Raw genomic sequence first — 19,070 nt, forward strand, 5'->3', positions numbered from 1 at the left:
AGATGAGTCACCGTTTCTCAGGTTTTCAACTTTCAATGAAGAGTGAAGATGTTCTATTTACAAGGTTTTTAACGTGTAATGAAGAGTGATCATATTATTTACAAGGAGGTAAATACTGCTGGAAGTATTTAAAGTCAATTAAATCCAATTAGTTTTTAAATTTAAAATATAAATTAGTTTTAAATAGTACGCACGTAGAGATGCTGCTTCCACAGATGCTTCCATACCAGCTTCACCCTGCATCCGCTTCCTTATGCGCTGAGCAATGCGAAGCCCTTCTCTGTGTGTACGATATATTTTGACCTACTTATGCCCAGTTTGCAGTCACTTTGGTGGACTTCAAGTTATTTTATTGCACATTCATTCCATGTTCAGAATCTCTTGGCAATTCTTCTACGTCGTGCATTCGGTCTCCCTTTTGCACTTGTGGTTAAAGCTTGACATCAAAGTATGTAACTAGGGTTTGTTTGGGTTTTTTGGTTGGTTGGTTTGGTTTTTCGGGTTTTGTTTTTTGGGGGTTTTATTTTTTTTTTTTTTTGCTTTTGCAAAAGAGTGTGCAGTTACAAACCTGCTGGAAAACTTTGAATAATGCGTTAAACGTAACCTGGACATTTTCCTTTCAGATATGTTTCAGGCAAAACTGGAGGAGTTTCTGTTTCCTGTTGGCATTTAACAGTTACTTTCTTAAATCTCAATGCTTTCAAATGCATTAACCTAATTTGGATTGTTTCCAGTCTGTATGCAGTGTTACTCATTTCCGAAGATGTTCAGCTTGCATTTAGCAGCAGTTTTTTTGGTGTATGACAAACCCTCAGGCGCTGCTCTGTCCGCCGGGGGAGTAGGCCTCGTAGCCAGCGTTAGCTCTAAGTGCGCCAGCTTTGCTGTACCGTGGCCGCGCAGCCACGGATCCACGCTTCTTCCCCCGCGATCCCTCATGCCCCACACCTCTGCCCTTATTAGTTAGCGCCTCGGTGCTCGCTCCCCTGCTGTGCCCGGCTCTCGTTGCCAACGGCCGGGCCGGACTGCCGAGCTGGCTGCATGTCTGCCCCAGCCTGTGGGTTGCGGTGACAGCCGCGGTCCGACCCGCGGCTCGCTCTGCTCGGCCGGGACCTCCCCGCCCGGCAGGCCCACGGCCTGGCCGTTAGCGAGCCTCGGGCACGGGACAGCGCGACCCCTGCGGCCCAGAAACGAGAAGGGAGAGCCGGCGGCGGGCCTCGCCTCCCGGCTACGTGAGGTGCCGGAAAGGAACGGAGACCCCCGCGGCCGCACCGCGGGAAGCGGCCGGGCCTTGGGCGGGCGGGGGGGGTGGCGCTGCTGCTGCTTCCCCAGCTCTCCCGCCCTGCGCCGTCGCGCTCCCCCGCGGGGATTGGCCGGCTCGGCCCCGGAAGGCGAGGCCGTCACTTCCGTGGAGTCCGCCATCTTGTCGGCGGTTGGCGGAGGCAGCGTCCGGCTCGGTGTCCCGCGTTGTGGTGTGGCGCGGCCCGGCCCGGCCCGGCCGCTCGTCCGCCCCGCAGCCCGCGTGCTGCCGCGCCCCGCCCCGGGCCTGAGCCGTCATGGCCAACAACAGCCCCGCCGTCGGCGCTGGGAACTGCCAGGGGCAGCAGGCGGCCCAGCACCAGCCTGGCGCCGTCCCGCCGGCCCAGCAGCAGCTGCAGAGCGGAGCCCCCAAGCCGGCGGCCTCAGGCAAGCAGGGCAACGTGCTGCCGCTGTGGGGCAACGAGAAGACCATGAATCTGAACCCCATGATCCTCACCAACATCCTCTCGTCGCCCTACTTCAAGGTGCAGCTCTACGAGCTCAAGACTTACCACGAAGTGGTGGACGAGATCTACTTCAAGGTGAGCCTGCGGGCCGCGCCCGGGGCTGCGCTGCCGCCCGGGCCGAGCCTCCCCGTGGCGGGGGTTTTCGAAGGGGGAAGGCTTTGGTTGCTGCGGGTTCTCTCTTTCCCCTTCCTGTCCCTTACCGTGCGGTGAGCGGTGGGAACAAATTTAATTTTTAGTGCTTGATTGGGGGAATTCACGGTGCTGTTTTCCTTACAAAACACGCGTGTTCCGCCTCGGATTTGGAATTGCGGGGTTGCAGGTTGTTGTTGGAGGGGGCAGCGTGAGCCAGGGCAGCGGGGGTGAAATGGCCTCTGAGGATCGCGCTCTCAGTTCGGGAGAGTGGGGAGGGGACCCGGTCCGCGTGTCACTCACTTCAGAGACAAGCGCTGCCCGCAACCCAGGAGCTGCCAGCGCTCTGTAACTGCGCACAAGCGGTGGTTTCAGCAGGAGTTTGCATGTGGCCTTCTTCCTCGGTTAGAGGTCAGGATCCCCCCCTCGCACCCGGTCAAAAACCTCTTCAGTTTAGCGCTTCTTTGGGCGTTAGGTGGGCAGTCCTGGGAAGATAACTGAACCGTATCAGTCCACCCATGTCTCAGTTCTTGTTTGGTTATCAGGACTGAATCAGTTTTGCAGCAAGGCTTCCATCAAGCCAGTCTCCCAGGTAGAGGTATGCATAATTAATGCTCATCAACACAGCGACATTCTTTGTTCTGATGATGAGAGCAAAACTTAGGTAAGCTGCTGTCTTCAGTCAGCTGTACTTTGGTGGTGATTGAGGTGTTTTTCTCACGTGAATTGATTCTGCTTGGTGATGTTACTGTGTCAGTTAGATGGTTTCAATATACTTTGAAATAAAAATAAAAGGGAGCCTTTTTGTCTCATTTAAGCAGGGCAAGTTCAGTTACTTAGGGCACTGTAATGGTTAAAAATAACTCCACAGAAGTATTTTGAGATTTTCTGGCATTGTTTGCACTTAGGAAGACAGTGCTGCTGGTTTTCATCTTAATAACAGCTTGCCTCTGTCATTTGGAGTAGACTACTTAATTCTCCTAATACTTAAAGTAACATCGATTGTCGACAAAGCTTCTCTGCAGTTAATTTACCACTTGCTGCATATGAGAGAAATCATTATTACCGTCAGAATTGAAAGCAGCAAAGGTTTGCTGCTTTTTTTTTGTCATTGACGGCCAGAGCTGAAAAATTTTTAGAAGAAACATTTTCAGAAAATTCGAGAGCTTACTGTAATTTACAGGGACCCTCTCAGATGGAGTAAAAATATTTTATGTGATTTGTCTTCTTCGTATTGGTAGAACTTAACTGCAGTAGGTCATATAGTTCATTTGCTTGTCTCAGTGTTTAATTCCTTAAGTGTTTTGGTCTTAAATTGGGTAAGAAATTTGATATACTGTTAAATATCTGCTTATTAATCCAATGTAAATAAAGTTTGTTTACCGAAATTGACAGTTTATTCTGACTCAAAACTGGAGCTAAATAAAGAGAAAGCTCAGCACTTATGAGTAATAGGTGTGAGGGAGAAGATAACCTGATGGTTAACGTACTTCATTGGTATTCAGATGATGTGAGTTCTGTTCATATTTCAAGATTACTGAGAAATTGCAAGCTTCCCCCCCCCCTTGACTGAGCACGATCCCCACTGTAGCAGGTGTATTTTGGAGTGTATTTGTTTGGGAACCGAAATAAGTGGCTCATTTAAAAAATTTGAGAATGATGGGTGCTGGCTTATTGGGAGAGATGATCTTAAGTCACGCAGGCAGCTGGTGATAGGGACCATCTTTGAAGGTATGGATTCCGTCCAGATATTTGTATGAATTCACTTGTAGTTCTGGTCTTGTTTCAGTTCTGTATCTGCAAAGCAGATGACTTCCTCTTCTTTATCCCTGATCTTAGCACCATGTGCATGTCTTCAACTTCGTTTAATCTGTATTTTCTGACAAGTTAAGCATATACAGCAGTCTTTGTAGCATCAAAACTTCAAATAGTCTTTTCTGAAATGAGTATTGTTTTAAGGCCTTTTTGTTTATTTTTTTTAAACTAGCATGTATATAATGATTGTGGCTAATAAATGTAACTGATAAAAAAATGAAAACTGGCATTGTGATAGTGTCACACTTGATCCTTTGACTAAAAAATACTTTTTATTTCCTGTGCGAGGCAAACCTGTAAAAAATCAGAAGGATGTGCAGTATTATTTACAAAGCATTTGAGAACTTCTTGTATGATGCAGATAATACAGGAAGTCAAAGTGGATTTTGATTTCTACAGTCTTGGCGTCTCACAAAAAACCCCAAACAGTTCAGCAGCCGTTAGCGTATCTCTGATTTCAGGTGATCATGTACTTAATTAGTTTTGTTTCATGTATTCTTAAAGAATTTTAAATGTGAACTACAGTACAACTACACGGCACAAAATCTTATCCCGAATCCAGTGTAACACCACTGTATCTTTTTTGTCTCTTTTTATCTACTTTTTCAAGTTGATGTGTTCAGGAAATGTACTTGTTTATTGAGTCAGATCAGCGTTTCACAATTTCAAATGTAGCTTGAACACTTTCGTGGTTCTTAACTTGCGTATGTCTTACTGTCAAATTTATGGAATGGTGTTGATTAACCGTGTTCGGGCACTCATCTTTAAATGCATCTCAAAAGACTGGAGTTAGGCAAGCTTTACTCAATTAGTACTTAGAAACCATTTTATCCAAGAACATCTCTGCAGTCTACAGAAAAAACCCCTAGCTTTTTACACTACACTTCATAGACATCTTTCTTTTGCCCTAATTGTAGGTGATACTCAAATCTCTAGCTAAATTCACAGAATAAATGAAATTATGAATATGAGACTGTAGATTTTGACTCCTGTATCTGTCATCAGCAGGTGTCACGAAATTTGGTTAGGAGTTAGTTTAAATGAAGGTAATAGTTTGGTCACCATAGAAAATGGTAATGATGGGATGTAGTCATAAAGTACGTGAAAGTATGTGAACTATGGAATAAGCATGGATGCTTGCTTTGGGGGTGTTTGGGGGTTTTGGATTTGTTTGTTTTTAAACTTAATGTGTTTAGCTATAATTTCTTAATGTGGTAATTAAAAAACCCAAATGCTTTGCTTTAATGACAAAGCAGACTTGATCTTGAATTTTGCAGAAGACAGGCTATTTATGATTGACACAGGATATCCATTGTTTAAATTAGGTTTGCGTAAAACATTGTGGAGGTTGAAACTAATTTTCTTTCTTTCTTCCCACCTACCCTTTCAGGTTACACATGTTGAACCATGGGAAAAGGGGAGCAGAAAAACAGCAGGCCAGACAGGGATGTGTGGAGGGGTAAGTAGAAGTACGTGCCTTCTTACATTTTTCTGTCTGGTAAATAAATTTATTAACATAGCCAAAACTTGTTTGTATGTTGGATCAGTCCCTAGATGTAACAATATTTATTACAAAGAGTTGATATGTTCCTCATGCTTCCAGAGCTGGGGATGCAAGAAATGTTACTTTTTCCACATCACTCTGTTTGTAGATTTAGATTTCATCCTGTGCTAGTTATAGAATCATAGAATGGTCTGGGTTGGAAAGGACCTTAAGATCATCTAGTTCCAATCCCCTCTGCTATGGGCAGGGACACCTTCCGCTAGACCAGCCCTGTCCAAGCTGGCCTTGAACACTGCCAGGGATGGGGCAGCCACTGCTTCTCTGGGCAGCCTGTTCCAGTGCCTCACCACCCGCGCAGGGAAGAAGTTCTTCCTTATGTCTAACCTCATCTATAGTTCTCATATTCTTTTGTAGAGCTGGGGCAATGTCTTTGACTTTTGGCGTTGTCACCTAACTTTTTTCTTCCAAAAGGTGCGTGGTGTTGGAACTGGAGGAATTGTGTCTACTGCCTTTTGTCTGCTCTACAAATTATTTACACTGAAACTCACTCGTAAGCAAGTGATGGGCCTTATAACTCATACAGACTCCCCATATATTAGGGCTCTTGGATTTATGTATATTAGGTAAGTATCAATATAATCAACTAATGATTAATTTAATACACAGAAAGCTGTATTAAGTTTCTACATTCTTTTTGTACTTAAAGGTACACACAGCCACCTACAGATCTATGGGACTGGTTTGAATCCTTTCTTGATGATGAAGAGGTATGTCGGCGAGGGTAATAATTCGTTTTCTTTTGTTTCCTTTCATGTTACTGCTTTAGGTTTAAAAATTGCTTGATAAGGTTTTCTGTAGTTTGAATGTTGCAATGTTATGTTCTTGTTATTTCATTAATGAGTGCAGGAAGCAGGCCTGAGCTAGGACCTGGGTCATTTTGCTTAGATTTCAAAGCTTTAACAGAATTGTCCATTGCTCAGGATGTTACTGTGTCAAATATTACTAAGCCAAGTGAAGCAGGTTTATTAAACCAGACTGCAGACAGCAGGTGCTGTGAGTGCAGCTTCCGTGCAGTTTGTAGAAAAAGAAGGATTTTTAAGCAAGGTATAGTAATTCCTGAGAGTGCCAAATTTGTATTTTGCATTTATGGCTGGGACAGGGGGAATTAGTGCTTACATAGAAGTGTGGGAGGTACATAGTAGAAACCAACACTGACCTTGAAAAATCTTACCAAAATCTCTGTGGTGGTTGTTCATGTCCAGGATTTCTTCAGAGCAGAAACAAACAGCCTAATTACTGTGTAAGGTGGCATTGTTTCTAGTAACCTTAATGTCTTTGCTAATGGGGCAAAAGAAAGAAACAGGAGTTGCTAACTGAAGGAGTTCAGTGAAGAGGCTGCATTATTATGCGGTCAGATAGGAGTATACTGTTGGTACAATCGTTCTGATGTACTGTCTGGAGAAACGGAGTAAGAGCTGGTGGGTGAGGTTGCTCAGTCCATGAAGTTCAACATACTGTTGCAATTTGTATTTATTGAGCAGGTTTTACATTACATCCTAGACTTAAGAATGGCACAGGAAGGATCACTTGCCCTCTTCAGTGTGACAGTAGGCATCTACTTCAAGAAATTTCAAATGTTGCAAATGATGTCCAAATGCTTGTATTAAAAATAGTGTTAATTATACCTGTATCTGACTGCCATGCAGTGTATTTATTTTAAACAGCTTCTTTCATGCTAAGTATCAAAAACACTGTCCAAAGGAAACAGCTGTTATTTCAGGTAAACTTGTGTTATTGTACGTTTGTAACAAAAATCCAAGCAAACTGAAATCTTGATTGCATCACTGTGATATCCTCCTTCTCCCCCAGGTGGTGCTAGTTAATATGAGCTCTTCTCTGCAATGTTGCGTGGTAACTTATGAGGAGGATTGGGTGGCTTCATTTTCAGGGTCCCACAAACAGCTTGATTCCCAGGACAAAAAAGTGATCACAAGTGCGATTCGTTGTGCAGGTCTTAACTGGTTCGTTATTCAAAGCACTTCTTGTAGTTTATACATTTCAGTTCTTGCAGATACTGGTGATCAGCGTATATTTATTGTTGTTTAAAACCTCCCAGTATATTTTTGGAATCAGTGTTTCTTTCCCAGCTGCTTTGAGTAGCTTTGTGTTATGTAGGGAAAAGTGCTTGGGGCTGCTTTTCTCAAGTTTGTTACCAGTCCTGGTCAAGCTCAGTAGGATGAATCAAATATATATATATATATATATATATGGCATAATTTAAACCTACAGGACTTTTTTTCTCTCCAGTTGTTAAAATATGTGGAAGCAGTTCATCTTTTGTCATGCTGCTGTGAAAATCTTCCCAGGATACAGAGTTACTTTTCAAAATGCTTCTTATGTTTGTTTTGTTTAACTGTACGTACTCTCCAGGTGCTACGTTTAACTCCTTTTTTTCTTCTTTAGATCTCTGCAGCGATTATATTTGGAAAAACTGTATATCTGAACACTTAAATGTGTGTGAGTGCAAGCAGTTTTACATTTAGATTTTCTCTTCCTGTTTAGATAACAAATCTCACTTTCCTTGTGTGCTTGCACTATAGGTTTGGGACTGACAATAGCTGACTAACATGTCCTGAGCTGTGAGAGGGCATAGCAAGAAGGCCTTCATGCGGTAATGACCCTTTTCAGAGACAATGGTCATCATGGATTATGCGTTTCCAATTATTTGTTCATTTATTTATTTTTTTACATGTTTCTAAATTAGAAACCTCACTGCTTCATGGCAGTTGGTTTGCTATTGCTTCCAATTCTGTTAGGATGCCATTTTGTACTAGAGGTTTTTCTGTGATCATTTTTAGATAGGCAATGATGTAGTTCTTAAATGATTTAGGCCACAGGGTTGGGTATGACGGTACGCAGTTGTACATCCACAACATGGAGTATTAAATGTAGTTTGAGAGGACTTCTCATCTTTGTGGCATTGAGATAAAATAGAAGATCATACCGTATAGCCAGACTGTGTAAGGGGATTTAGCATTAATCTCTTCCTCGACAGTCCCTTACCATCCAGATGGCTGCAGGATTATTATGTGCCTGCATGCGTATATATTAAGTCCCATTCCCTTTCTGTAACATACTGCCAAATCGGAAAGGTGCAGAGTTTGAATTTTTCTAAGGAGATGTATTAGAATATGAGACAAGTAACTTTTCATAATCATGAGACTTCAGGAGGGCAATAGTGTAGCAGCATTTTTTTTTTTTTGGAAATCGGCAAAGAATATTGTTGACCATCAGGATATTTTTTGCTTGTATTTTGTAGGACCTGGATGTGAAGGCAGGTGGGGGTTGTGTTATGACCATCGGGGAGATGCTTCGTTCCTTCCTCACCAAGCTTGAATGGTTTTCCACGTTGTTTCCAAGAATTCCTGTGCCAGTCCAGAAAGCCATTGACCAGCAAATTAAAAGCAGACCTAGAAAAATCAAGAAAGATGGCAAGGAGGGAATGGAAGAAATAGACCGGCACGTGGAACGTAGACGTTCAAGGTCATTTATGTGCTAAAAGAATGTAAAATGTTTAATACTGAACTAGTGATGACCAGAAACATGTTGTCTTTTCACTGGGATAGGCCTTAAGGCAATAGACAAAACAGTTTATGGATGCTAATGGATTAAAATAATCAGATAATGTTTGGTATTTAAGATTAAATACAGACTGTGTACATAAAGTATAAATTGGAAAGTAAAGAGGGTCCCTTAACTTCAGAAGGTGGTGTTTCATATTGAATCTTTCTTATTTTAAAAGGTCTCCAAGACGATCCATCAGTCCCAGGAGGTCTCCCAGAAGATCCAGAAGCAGAAGTCATCATCGGGAAGGCCATGGATCATCTAGCTTTGATAGAGAACTAGAAAGAGAAAGAGAACGGCAACGATTAGAACGTGAAGCTAAGGAGAGAGAAAAAGAAAGGCGGAGATCTCGAAGCACCGATCGCACACTAGAACGGAGGCGAAGCAGAAGCAGGGACAGATACAGAAGCCGTAGTCGAAGTCGTGACAGGAAAGGAGATAGAAGAGACAGGGATAGGGAGCGAGAGAAAGAGAATGAACGGAGCCGGAAAAAGGAGAGAGATTATGATAAGGAAAGAGGTAGCGAGAGGGAAAAAGATCGCTCTAGAGAAAGATCAAAAGAAAGGAAAAGTAAGGGTGATACAGAAGAGAGAAGACACAAAGATGACAAGGATGACAAGAAACACCGGGATGACAAGAGGGATTCCAAAAAAGAGAGAAAACATAGTAGAAGTCGAAGCAGGGAAAGAAAGCACAGGAGTAGGAGCCGAAGTAAGAATACAGGGAAGCGCAGCAGAAGCAGGAGCAAAGAGAAATCAAGTAAACATAAAAATGAAAGTAAAGATAAGTCAAATAAACGAAGTAGAAGCAGAAGCAGAGGAAGAACAGATAGTGTTGAGAAGTCCAGAAAACGAGACCAGAGTCCCAGCAAAGAAAAGCCTAGAAAGCGTAGCAGAAGCAAAGAACGTTCCCACAAACATGATCACAGCGACAGCAAGGACCATTCGGAAAAACACGACCGTCGAAGGAGCCAAAGTACGGAACAAGAGAGCCAAGAAAAGCAACAGAAAAACAAAGATGAGACTGTGTGAACTCTTTCAGAAGTGGATCACATTGAATCCTATAAATGTTTGATTAAATCCTGCTTATTTTTTCTTAAAGTTGAGATTGTGCAGTAGTTGATGAGCACTCTTCTCCAACCTCCCTCTAGGCTGCAGATTGTCATTTCCTATTTTGGGTAGGGAAGTGCCTTTGTAAACCCATTCAATGCATTGACGGTTTCAAACCATTTGTTTAGTTTAATTCGTAATGCAGAGATTGTTCTTGCATTTTTATTGTTCAGATGTTTCTGAAATGTACAGTCTGTACATATGTCCTGAAAATGTTTTAATTCCTTTGGCATGGTTGCCATGTTGGTTAAATTTGTATGAGGCAATAAACTGCCACTAATTCTACTTTGATTTTGTAGACGTGGAATTATGGGTTGTATCCTGAAGTTAGCGTGGCTGTGCTTTACATAATACTTTTAGGGATGGATCTTGAATGTGTATTATAGCTGAGATATTTATGTGCATACGATGTACATTGAGGGCTGCAGATTTAGAACTACCATGGATGTCCACTGTACCTGCTGTTTTTTCAAAAGCTTTTAAAATGTATTATGTTGATTGCCACTGGTATTAAATTGAGAGTGGACTTTCAAGGAGATAGTGGTTTTGATGCAAGGATTTAGACTGTGTTGGGGCTTGTTTAGTAATTCTTTAGAAAGGCTACCTCAAGCGGACACTGTAAAGGTTGGCGGATGAGTACCGTAGCCATCTATGCATTTTATTTGTTAAAAAAAAAAATCCATGTAAGCATCCATATTACGTTTTTTTAAACACAGTTTATTCATTTGTGGTCTTCTAATGTCTTTAATCAGCAGCTGCACTCTGTCATTTATGATAATCCTGGGCTAATAAAGGCATTTCAGGTTGCAAGAGGGAAGTAGGAAGAAGAAAGTTATTACTAAGGATTTCAGTTTCAAGCTTCCAAAGCATTTTTATAAGTGTAAACATTAAAACTAAGAATTACCTGATAGTGTCCTTTTTTAAGTCATATTTTCTACAAATAGTAAGGATTGCAGTTTGTGCTGAACATTTCATCTGGCAGATTTTTTTTTTTTTTAACAGATTGTTAGAAGCAAAAACCAAAATGCATTATAGAAAAAAAAGTCGTATCATTAAAGTCCAAGTCTATTTGATAGATCATTCTGATGACTTGTATACTGAGTGAGGAGAACCATCTGGAATAAACTCTCAATTAATTCCTTTGTATTGGGTGTCAGCTTTTCCCTGCATGTTCATTGCCAGCTGAAGAGTGTTTGGGTTCCTCCACATTTCATTTTCAGGCTAAGTAACACTTCGTATGAATAAGGGATTTTGTGTACTAAGTACCTTATAGGAAGACGTAGCAAAGAAATGCAGCAGCCCAAAAATAGGAAGAACATTGTGTGACTCATTCGTGATCACGAAATGACCTGAAGGTAGAAATAAACTGGTATTTGTGCCTTTTTCACTTCTGTGTGATACAGATCATCTAGGCATGATAGTGAAATATTGGGATTTTTTAAAAACCTCCAGGAGAAAACAAACAGGGCTTGAGTTTCTAACTACACTTCATTCCGTAGTATTCAAAGAAGCAGAGATAACAAACTCAATTTTGTCTTCCTCCTGCTCTTACTGTTTTCTGAGTTTTCAGTCTTTTCGTCACCGTCATCCTTAGCATTCAGTATCTTTTAATACTGATGTTGTTCAGTTATCTGTTTATATTTTTGATACCTTGAAACAAAGTTTTAGCTTCAAGAAGTTAATTTCGTTGCAATGTTAAACTAAAATACTGAGCTGTCATTTCACATGGGAGAAGAAAAACTGTATTGGCCATTTAAGAAATGCCCTGGTAAGCTGATGATAAGAACTGTCCTTGAAGACTGCCAGGGCATTGCACGGATTCTGTCAAAATAATGATAACTGTAATTTACTTCATTTGCCACTAGAGGCTTCTTTTGGCCTTGTTAGTTTTAACCTTCATTTTAGGAGTTTCTGAAACAAGTACGTTCTTAGGCAGAGAGGCTGCCAGTGTTCTGTCAAGGGAAAATGGACTGTTGATTCCAATTCTTCATTCAGGGCTTCTCCTCCTCTGCCATGGTTGGGAAATAGAGTGAAAGCCAGTTTATTTTCAGGCAAAATCCAGGTATTTAAGAAACAATCTTTGACCTGAAAGTGGAGAGTGCTGTCTTAGTACAATTAAGATAATGAACATTTTGACACAGCTTGTGCAAAGACTGGCTCATGCTGATAATCTCTTGCAAGTGCAGTAACTTGAGGACTTAGCTTTTATTTTTCAATAAATAGTCCTCTCTGACTTTTGGATTTAACTTGATCCATACTATGTGCTTGAGCTAGCACTGTAATCAATAGCACAACGACTGACCAAGACCCATAAAAACAATTTTAATTAACCTGGACACCTATCTTAATTTATCATTGAGATTTAATATCTTGCAGCTCTTGGGTATGGAACCAGGGACTCTTTAATTCCTTTTGCCATTTCATTTCATGTGATCTTCCTTGAAACCAGAAGGAACAGATCCAGAGAGCTTCTGCAAAGCAGCTCTGGTCAGAAATGGTAAGGCCAGTGGAGTCCCCAGTGCCATCTGGTCTGCTGCAGTTACCGGTGATACTGCTGCAGTGGGCATCCAGTGTCATTAGAAGAGTACTTCTGCCAATTTTAACGGGAGGTATGGTGAGAGTTCTTGCAGGAGCTGTGGTTGCAGAGCTTCTGCCTGATGGAGCCTGTGCGGTTACTCTTCAGTCCTTGGGGTAAAGGCACAACAAACTAAGCACTGTGAGCCCAAAGTATGTCACATGTCCATAGCTGCACAGCTGGGACAGTCACTCTTCATGGAGCCCCATCTGTCTTTGAAATTTCATGTGGTTCCAACATGTTAAGTACTTACCGGGAATAATAGTATTAATTACAGAAATAAACCTCTCTCGTTGGTTTTTTGGGGTTTGTTGTTTTGACAATACTACTCAGTTGAACAGCATATTAGACCTTGAGAAGGAGCAAACTGGCATGTTTTTTATTTTAAGGCAGGGTCAGGGTCCTTTCATCCTAGTATAGTGTGTCCAACCTTTTTCAGCAGTCCTCATAGCAGTTTCAGTGGTCAACAGTACTTGAAACGAGCCTTGGTAAGCTCTGTCCTGCTCGTGATTTTGCTATAGCACTAACAGAGAAAGCAGAACCACATGGAGATTAATTAGGGTACAGGAATTCCCAGAGCTTGTGCAATGCCAAAGTCCAGCCTCTGCTCTGGCAGTGACAATATCTGTATTGTCAATATTGACAATATATGTAGCTTCTTCATTGCACACTGATTACAGACAGAGCCTCCTTTGAGGTATTTTTAATTTCAGGACTGTGGGGAGCTGAAATACTTCATATTAACAGTGTTTAAGCAGATTGTTTATGCATACTATAAAAGTTACACACGAAGATGAGATTCCAGTTAGAAGTGGCATACTCCTTTCGAAAACACATGATCCTTAAATGTTTACTCCTGGTGAAAATTTAGAACTTGTGACAGAACTGACAACATAAGAATTTTGCATGTAAAACCAGAGATAAATTGTAAATCTGATTTTGAAAAACTTGGAGCTATCAGAAGCTTCCATTCCATTCCAAATCTGGTTTTAGGTCCCTGCTTACAGTATATTTGTAAAGACCTTTTTTTTTTAGTCAGTTACAGTAACTTAGCACTCCAGGGGTTTGAATTAGATGATATTTAAGGTCTCTTCCAACCATTCTGTGGTTATATGATAATACTTTTCATCCACGAATCACTGCAGTGTCTAACTATTTCTTCTGCTAAAGAAGGAAAGTAAAAGCGATCACAGTTGCCACATACTTGTTGCTGCCCCTGGCCTCGCTGAAGGAATGGACGGTGATGGTACAGGGGGTGTTGCAGTGCAGACCCGACAAGGTTCAGCCCGTGGTGGTGGTGTTGCAGAGCACTGCGCCACTCCGGCCACCAGCCCTCGTCTTGTACATTTCAGCACCTCGGGCAGGAGCCCAGGCCTGCACGGTGTCGCTCGACATGACCATGGCCCTGAAGTCACTGGGGCAGCAAGGTGCTGGAGACAGACAAGGCAGGGAGGGGAACTTGAACAGCAACTGGAAACTGGCATGAAACCAAAGAGCCTTATTCCATTTATCCATGTGCTTCGTGTCCTACATCTCCAAAAGTGACTGATACCGTGCAAACAGTCTCATTAATCCTAGCCGTACTTGAATTAATACAGAACCCCTCCTTCCAAATCAATAGTGGGCATTCTAATGTATAGATAAGATGTAGCATTTATGTATTCTTAATTTAAAATTTCAAAGCATTTGGGGGTTAAGTAACTCTAACAGTGTTCTTCACAATTTCCCACTGAACTTGTTATTTTTCATTTTCCAAATACAAAAACTTGCTTTGAGGAAGGTTAAGACTGTCGTACACCCTTCCTAAGGCAATAGAAAACAAAAAAACCTCCAGGACTAGAATTCAAATATCCTGGCATACCATTTGAAATACATATTTCATTGCCCAATGATTGTGAATTGTTAAACTATTTTCAAGTTCATAAGCATGTTGTTGCACTTGACTACACAAGTTAAGTCCAACTGCAATGTGAAGTGGTTCTCTTTATCTGCCAACCTTTAAATGTTTTGCCCCAAAACTGAATAAAAATAGAATTTTAAGTTATTATCCAACAAAATGTCCAATCAACTCTACCATAAACACAGTGCAAGGATTCTAAATGAATTTGCAAGAATACATTGCTACTTACCAGTAGTGTAATTGAGTACATCGCCTAAAGGACTCTGCCCTGTCTTGTTACATGCAAAGACACTAATGAAGTAAGTGAAGCCACAGTCCGAGTGCAAATGGCATTGAGTATGTGATGAGTTGCAGTGCACTTCAATCCATCATCACTCTTCACAAAAACCACATAATAATGACCAAAATTGATGCTAGACCATACCACGTTCATCCTCTTCAATTGATATACTTACACGTGCACAAGGAACTGAAGAAGAAACATTTTAAAAAGAAACGAAAACAAAGAATTGTAATCACAGTATTTTTATTGAAGTTACAAGTTTGTGGAATACAGGAAAATCGAGAATATAGAGAAATATTCTAGTCAGCTTGAACAGTTGCTCTGTCTTGAACAGGAAAACAGGAACTCGCCTGGCTTTACAGATGATACTACTTACATTTAGATGAAAAGTGAGTATGATTTTTACAAAAAAAAAAAAAGTATGCTACCTTCATGTTTTATAGAAAAAAAGATCTGCTTAAGGAGCCCCTGTGAACAAAACCAGAGGCACCAGGCAGTACTTCAAAAGGAACTGACACAGTCTGTGCTTACAATAGTAGGTTTGGATGACAATCAGAATACCATCTTGAATGGCAGTTGGCATCCAAAAGCCTTTATGTGAAAATCCTTTATGTATTGGTATGAAACTCACTGGCTGCGTCTGAATAGAGAAAAAATATTCTAGTACCCTTGAAATCACTACTGAAAATGACCATTATTTAACCTAGGTTGCACTGAGAGGTCTCTTTTTTGTCTTTCTCTATAGCAAATTAACTATACTGAATGTTTGTAGAAAGCAATATACAAAGCAATAGATACAAAGAAGAAGTGGATGTTTATACAAAGCAGCCTGAAATAGGATGCTGGACCATAGGTATTTCTGTATAAGAGCAACTTACATTAATTCAGTTTGGAAGGGGCTATGGGAAGTCATTTTATCCAATCCCCCTGCTCAGAGCAGATATAAGTAGATATACAATAACGTGACACATCAAACATTGCAATTAAATGCTTTTCTATTGTGCTATGCTGCAGGCCATTCAGAAAGAGCTCTTGTGTAATGCTCTTGCGTACTGCAGTAACAAAACTATAGAGCGTGTATTTCTTAACCACAAGTAATTTATGTTCAGTATTCAGGATTTTCAGAGCCAAATCAGTATATCGGTAAAGCAAGGCTGCAAAAACCTCACTAGAAGAGAAAAAAGATAAAATGAAGGTGTATCCCACCCACATTAAGAAATTAAAAAATATTTGGGACTAAAGTATGCAACTTGAGACAAAGTTGCATACTTTGCAAAGACTTATTTACAGCAAGGCAGCTAATCTGAGATTTCAGAGACCCTTATAATTATACAATTATTATTATACAGTTATACAACTCCTGAGCATTTTCTTACCCAGCGATAGTCAGACACTCTCTTTTTTGGTAAAAATGGTAACATATACTCTATACGACCTTGCCTACAGAACATTTTTCGTGTGTCTTTTGTGATCTTGGAGCAAGCTATTGCACTGTGGGTTTTTTTTTTTTTTCCCTTTTAAAATATTGTCTTTAGTAACAATCGATTAACAAATTCTGTGCAGGAAATCCTTACCCAAGTCTAAGGGAGTTGCTTGCCTAACAGTAAAGTACAGAATATATAGCACATGATTTATATCAGAAACAAATTATACAACATTAATATCTGTTCTCTCCTAGCTAAGCTAGCAATAGAGGTTTTTTATACTTACCAGGATAAACACTGTTTCTTTTTGATTTTCAATTTTTATTGCAATAATTACTTTTATAAGCAACAAATTCCACTGGAAAAATAATGGCTATTTCTAAAAATTATCACTTAAATTATTTTAAAAACAGAATTTCCACAGAATATTTTTTCAACTACATTTCAGTGATGAAATAAAAAAGCACTTCTGTTTATGTAGAGTCTTCTTCAATATCCATCGATTACTTATATGCTACAAGTCCTTTCGTGAATGAAACAAAAATACTGTTTATCAGCATCAAAAGCAGAGGGGAAAAGGAGCTAATCATGCAAATATTGAACTCGGTAGGAGAACCAGCAAAAGGCATCAACAGGAATGGCAGCTATTCCCTATCAGTACAAAGAAACATCAAGGACAAAATCCCAGTTCTACAAAGGTCAATGGAAAACGCACTTCACAAAGTTTCTCTTACTAACCTGTTGACTGCATAATCTGTGTTTCTGCAAGAGGAATTCTATTCTTGTCAACAGCTTCTGCCTGTATAGCATAAATAGTATTGGGAATTAATTAATGTTCCTTTCAGTGTAATATCACTAAAATGAGCCAGTAATGAATGGCCTACAGTATTCACAGCTGTAGCTGTGACTCTGTAAGAAGAGGCTCCTGAAAACTTGGGCCATCTGAGATAAATGCTTTGTGATGTCACATTGTATATAGACACAGAGAAACCTTCAAAAAGAAAAAAAATCATTGTCAAAAAACATTTCAGTCATTCCTAGATTTAGTCAAGTCTTGACAAAAAGATTGTTCAGTGCCTTATCAAGCATCTACTCGAGTGCCTTATCAACTGACCTACATTTCAGATGATAGGCATTCCACTGAATTTGGAGTGCTATTTCCCTTTTTCACTTTTGTAATCCATTAATTACTGTAATAACTGCTGCTTGATCGCATATTATGTTGTGATGATGCCTACTTTCCTTAAAACCCCTATATGCTGTAGTCTAATTATTTAAAACAAAAAAAGGGCTATACTCTGCATGTGAATATACAATCAGTGTCAACAGTATTCCACGAGTAGGATCAAATGCTTGTTTTCCAAATCATGAAACTAATATGCTACAATAAGTGTCCATATACTGCAACAGCATGTCTGCAACGATTAAGCATTTCAGACTCAATGGTACAGTGTATGCAGGAATGTGTACTATCACCAGAGAACAACTGAAGTCTGAGAGCATTTCTTGCAGTCTTGCATTCCTTGTATTTTAAACTAGTCAGTATTCACATTGAAAGCAATAGGAGCTGTAGGCACAAAATACGAAACTGAAGAAAATATAAAATGTTGTAAAACATTGGGAATATTTGTGCTTAGGAGATAATGCTGCTTCTGGTATGTGTTTTGTTTGGTTGGGGGTTTTTTTGGGTGGGGCGGGTTGTTTTTTGGTTTTTAATTAAAACATACAATTAATTGGATGCCAAAATGGGAAAGTGTGAACACTATTTGCAGCACAGTTATGGAGGTAATGAACAGCACAATTTGTGCAGCTGAGATGCCTGGCTCATGCCAGTGTCAAGGCAAAAGTGATCTGTCAGACTCTTTCTGTGAGTGTCCAACAGAATTGGGACTCCTAAAAATTAGTTTTAAAATTGATGAAGATATCAACATAATTTTTTTAAAGCTGAATTGAACTTGAAAACAATTGGTTATAAAGCTGCTAGAACTTAGAGTGTTTTACTAGAAATCACATGTGTGTGCTCTCTTCAGACCCATTAAAAAACAAGCAGGCAAAACCAAAATACCACTTTGAAGATTTACCTGTGTTAGCTGAAAAGATCTGAAGAAAAAAAAAGGAATAAAAAGTGAAATATTTTATTTGTAAGATTAAAAACCTAATAGTAACAACAACTTAAAATACTACTTTTTTAAACACATTTTACTGCTGTGATGTGTTTGCTCAGATTTTCTAAGCACAGAAAGTTTATGCAACCAATGAGATTTGGTACAGGTATGCAGGTTGTATTACTTCTTAGTTTTCCTCCCTGAATCTGCCTATTTATCCAGTTTTGAGCTGTTCACAGACTTTGAAAGACCTTGGGTCCTAACAAATTATTTTTCAGTCACTTGTAAACAGTGCAAAAGTTGCAATAGTAACAAAATTTGAATGTAGAAGCCAGTGTCAGATAGTCTCTACCCTAACTTTTAGTCTACTTTTACAAAGAGTACAATATAATTCTTGGAAACAGTTTTAAAGCGAGTGGCACTCACCATTCCTAGGCAGTTGAAAAGCAGCCCAGTAAATATTAATGATTTACTTTTTGCGCGGCACATCTTGCTAGAACTTTGTTCCAGCCTTCACATGGGCATGAGCTCAGGCTGATCTCTGCTGTGACCAGCAGTATTACGTAGCAGTGCTGTCTCCGCAGGCTTACTCCGTGGAACGAGAAGTTGCATTAGGTTATGCCCTCCTCTCTGCTGGACTGAAGCCTGCCGGTGGTTTACCAACGCTGTGGAGAAGCGTGTCTGACATAGCACTGAACTTTTAAGGCAGGCGGGTAGTAGGGCTTTTTCCCTTCTGCTATAGGATGCACTTTCTGTATTGTTTTTACAATATTCATAAAACAATTACGTCCAATCTAAATTCAGAATTTGCTCTTCAGCTTATTATCTAGTTGACATTT

General features: G+C 40.3%; 2 protein-coding genes across 2 annotated transcripts; one reads left to right on the forward strand and one right to left on the reverse strand.

Moving 5' to 3' along the window:
* Positions 1–1,406: 1,406 nt before the first annotated feature.
* Positions 1,407–11,090, forward strand: PRPF38B (pre-mRNA processing factor 38B). The gene is made up of 6 exons (XM_030496184.1): positions 1,407–1,838; positions 5,098–5,166; positions 5,683–5,834; positions 5,918–5,978; positions 8,531–8,754; positions 9,014–11,090. Exons 1-6 carry the CDS (start codon positions 1,554–1,556, stop codon positions 9,864–9,866), a joined length of 1,644 nt encoding a protein of 547 aa, XP_030352044.1. The 5' UTR covers positions 1,407–1,553; the 3' UTR covers positions 9,867–11,090.
* Positions 11,091–12,975: 1,885 nt separating this feature from the next.
* On the reverse strand, positions 12,976–18,855 carry FNDC7 (fibronectin type III domain containing 7). The gene is given in 12 exon segments (XM_030494956.1): positions 12,976–13,070; positions 13,073–13,185; positions 13,187–13,252; positions 13,724–13,949; positions 14,649–14,783; positions 14,786–14,841; positions 14,843–14,888; positions 15,659–15,870; positions 16,861–16,956; positions 16,958–17,117; positions 18,208–18,226; positions 18,658–18,855. Coding segments are annotated over 12 exon segments (1,287 nt in total). The 5' UTR covers positions 18,721–18,855.
* Between the last annotated feature and the right edge of the window lie 215 nt (positions 18,856–19,070).

This window comes from Strigops habroptila, chromosome 8, assembly GCF_004027225.2.
Source record: "Strigops habroptila isolate Jane chromosome 8, bStrHab1.2.pri, whole genome shotgun sequence".
NCBI lineage: Eukaryota > Metazoa > Chordata > Aves > Psittaciformes > Psittacidae > Strigops > Strigops habroptila.

Excerpts from the sequence above, each read along its gene's own strand:
- PRPF38B (XM_030496184.1), top strand. The coding sequence starts at position 1,554 with ATGGCCAACAACAGCCCCGCCGTCGGCGCTGGGAACTGCCAGGGGCAG. Across the intron at positions 5,167-5,682 it reads AGACAGGGATGTGTGGAGGG|GTGCGTGGTGTTGGAACTGG; the intron begins GTAAGTAGAAGT and ends TTCTTCCAAAAG. Across the intron at positions 5,979-8,530 it reads CCTTTCTTGATGATGAAGAG|GACCTGGATGTGAAGGCAGG; the intron begins GTATGTCGGCGA and ends TGTATTTTGTAG.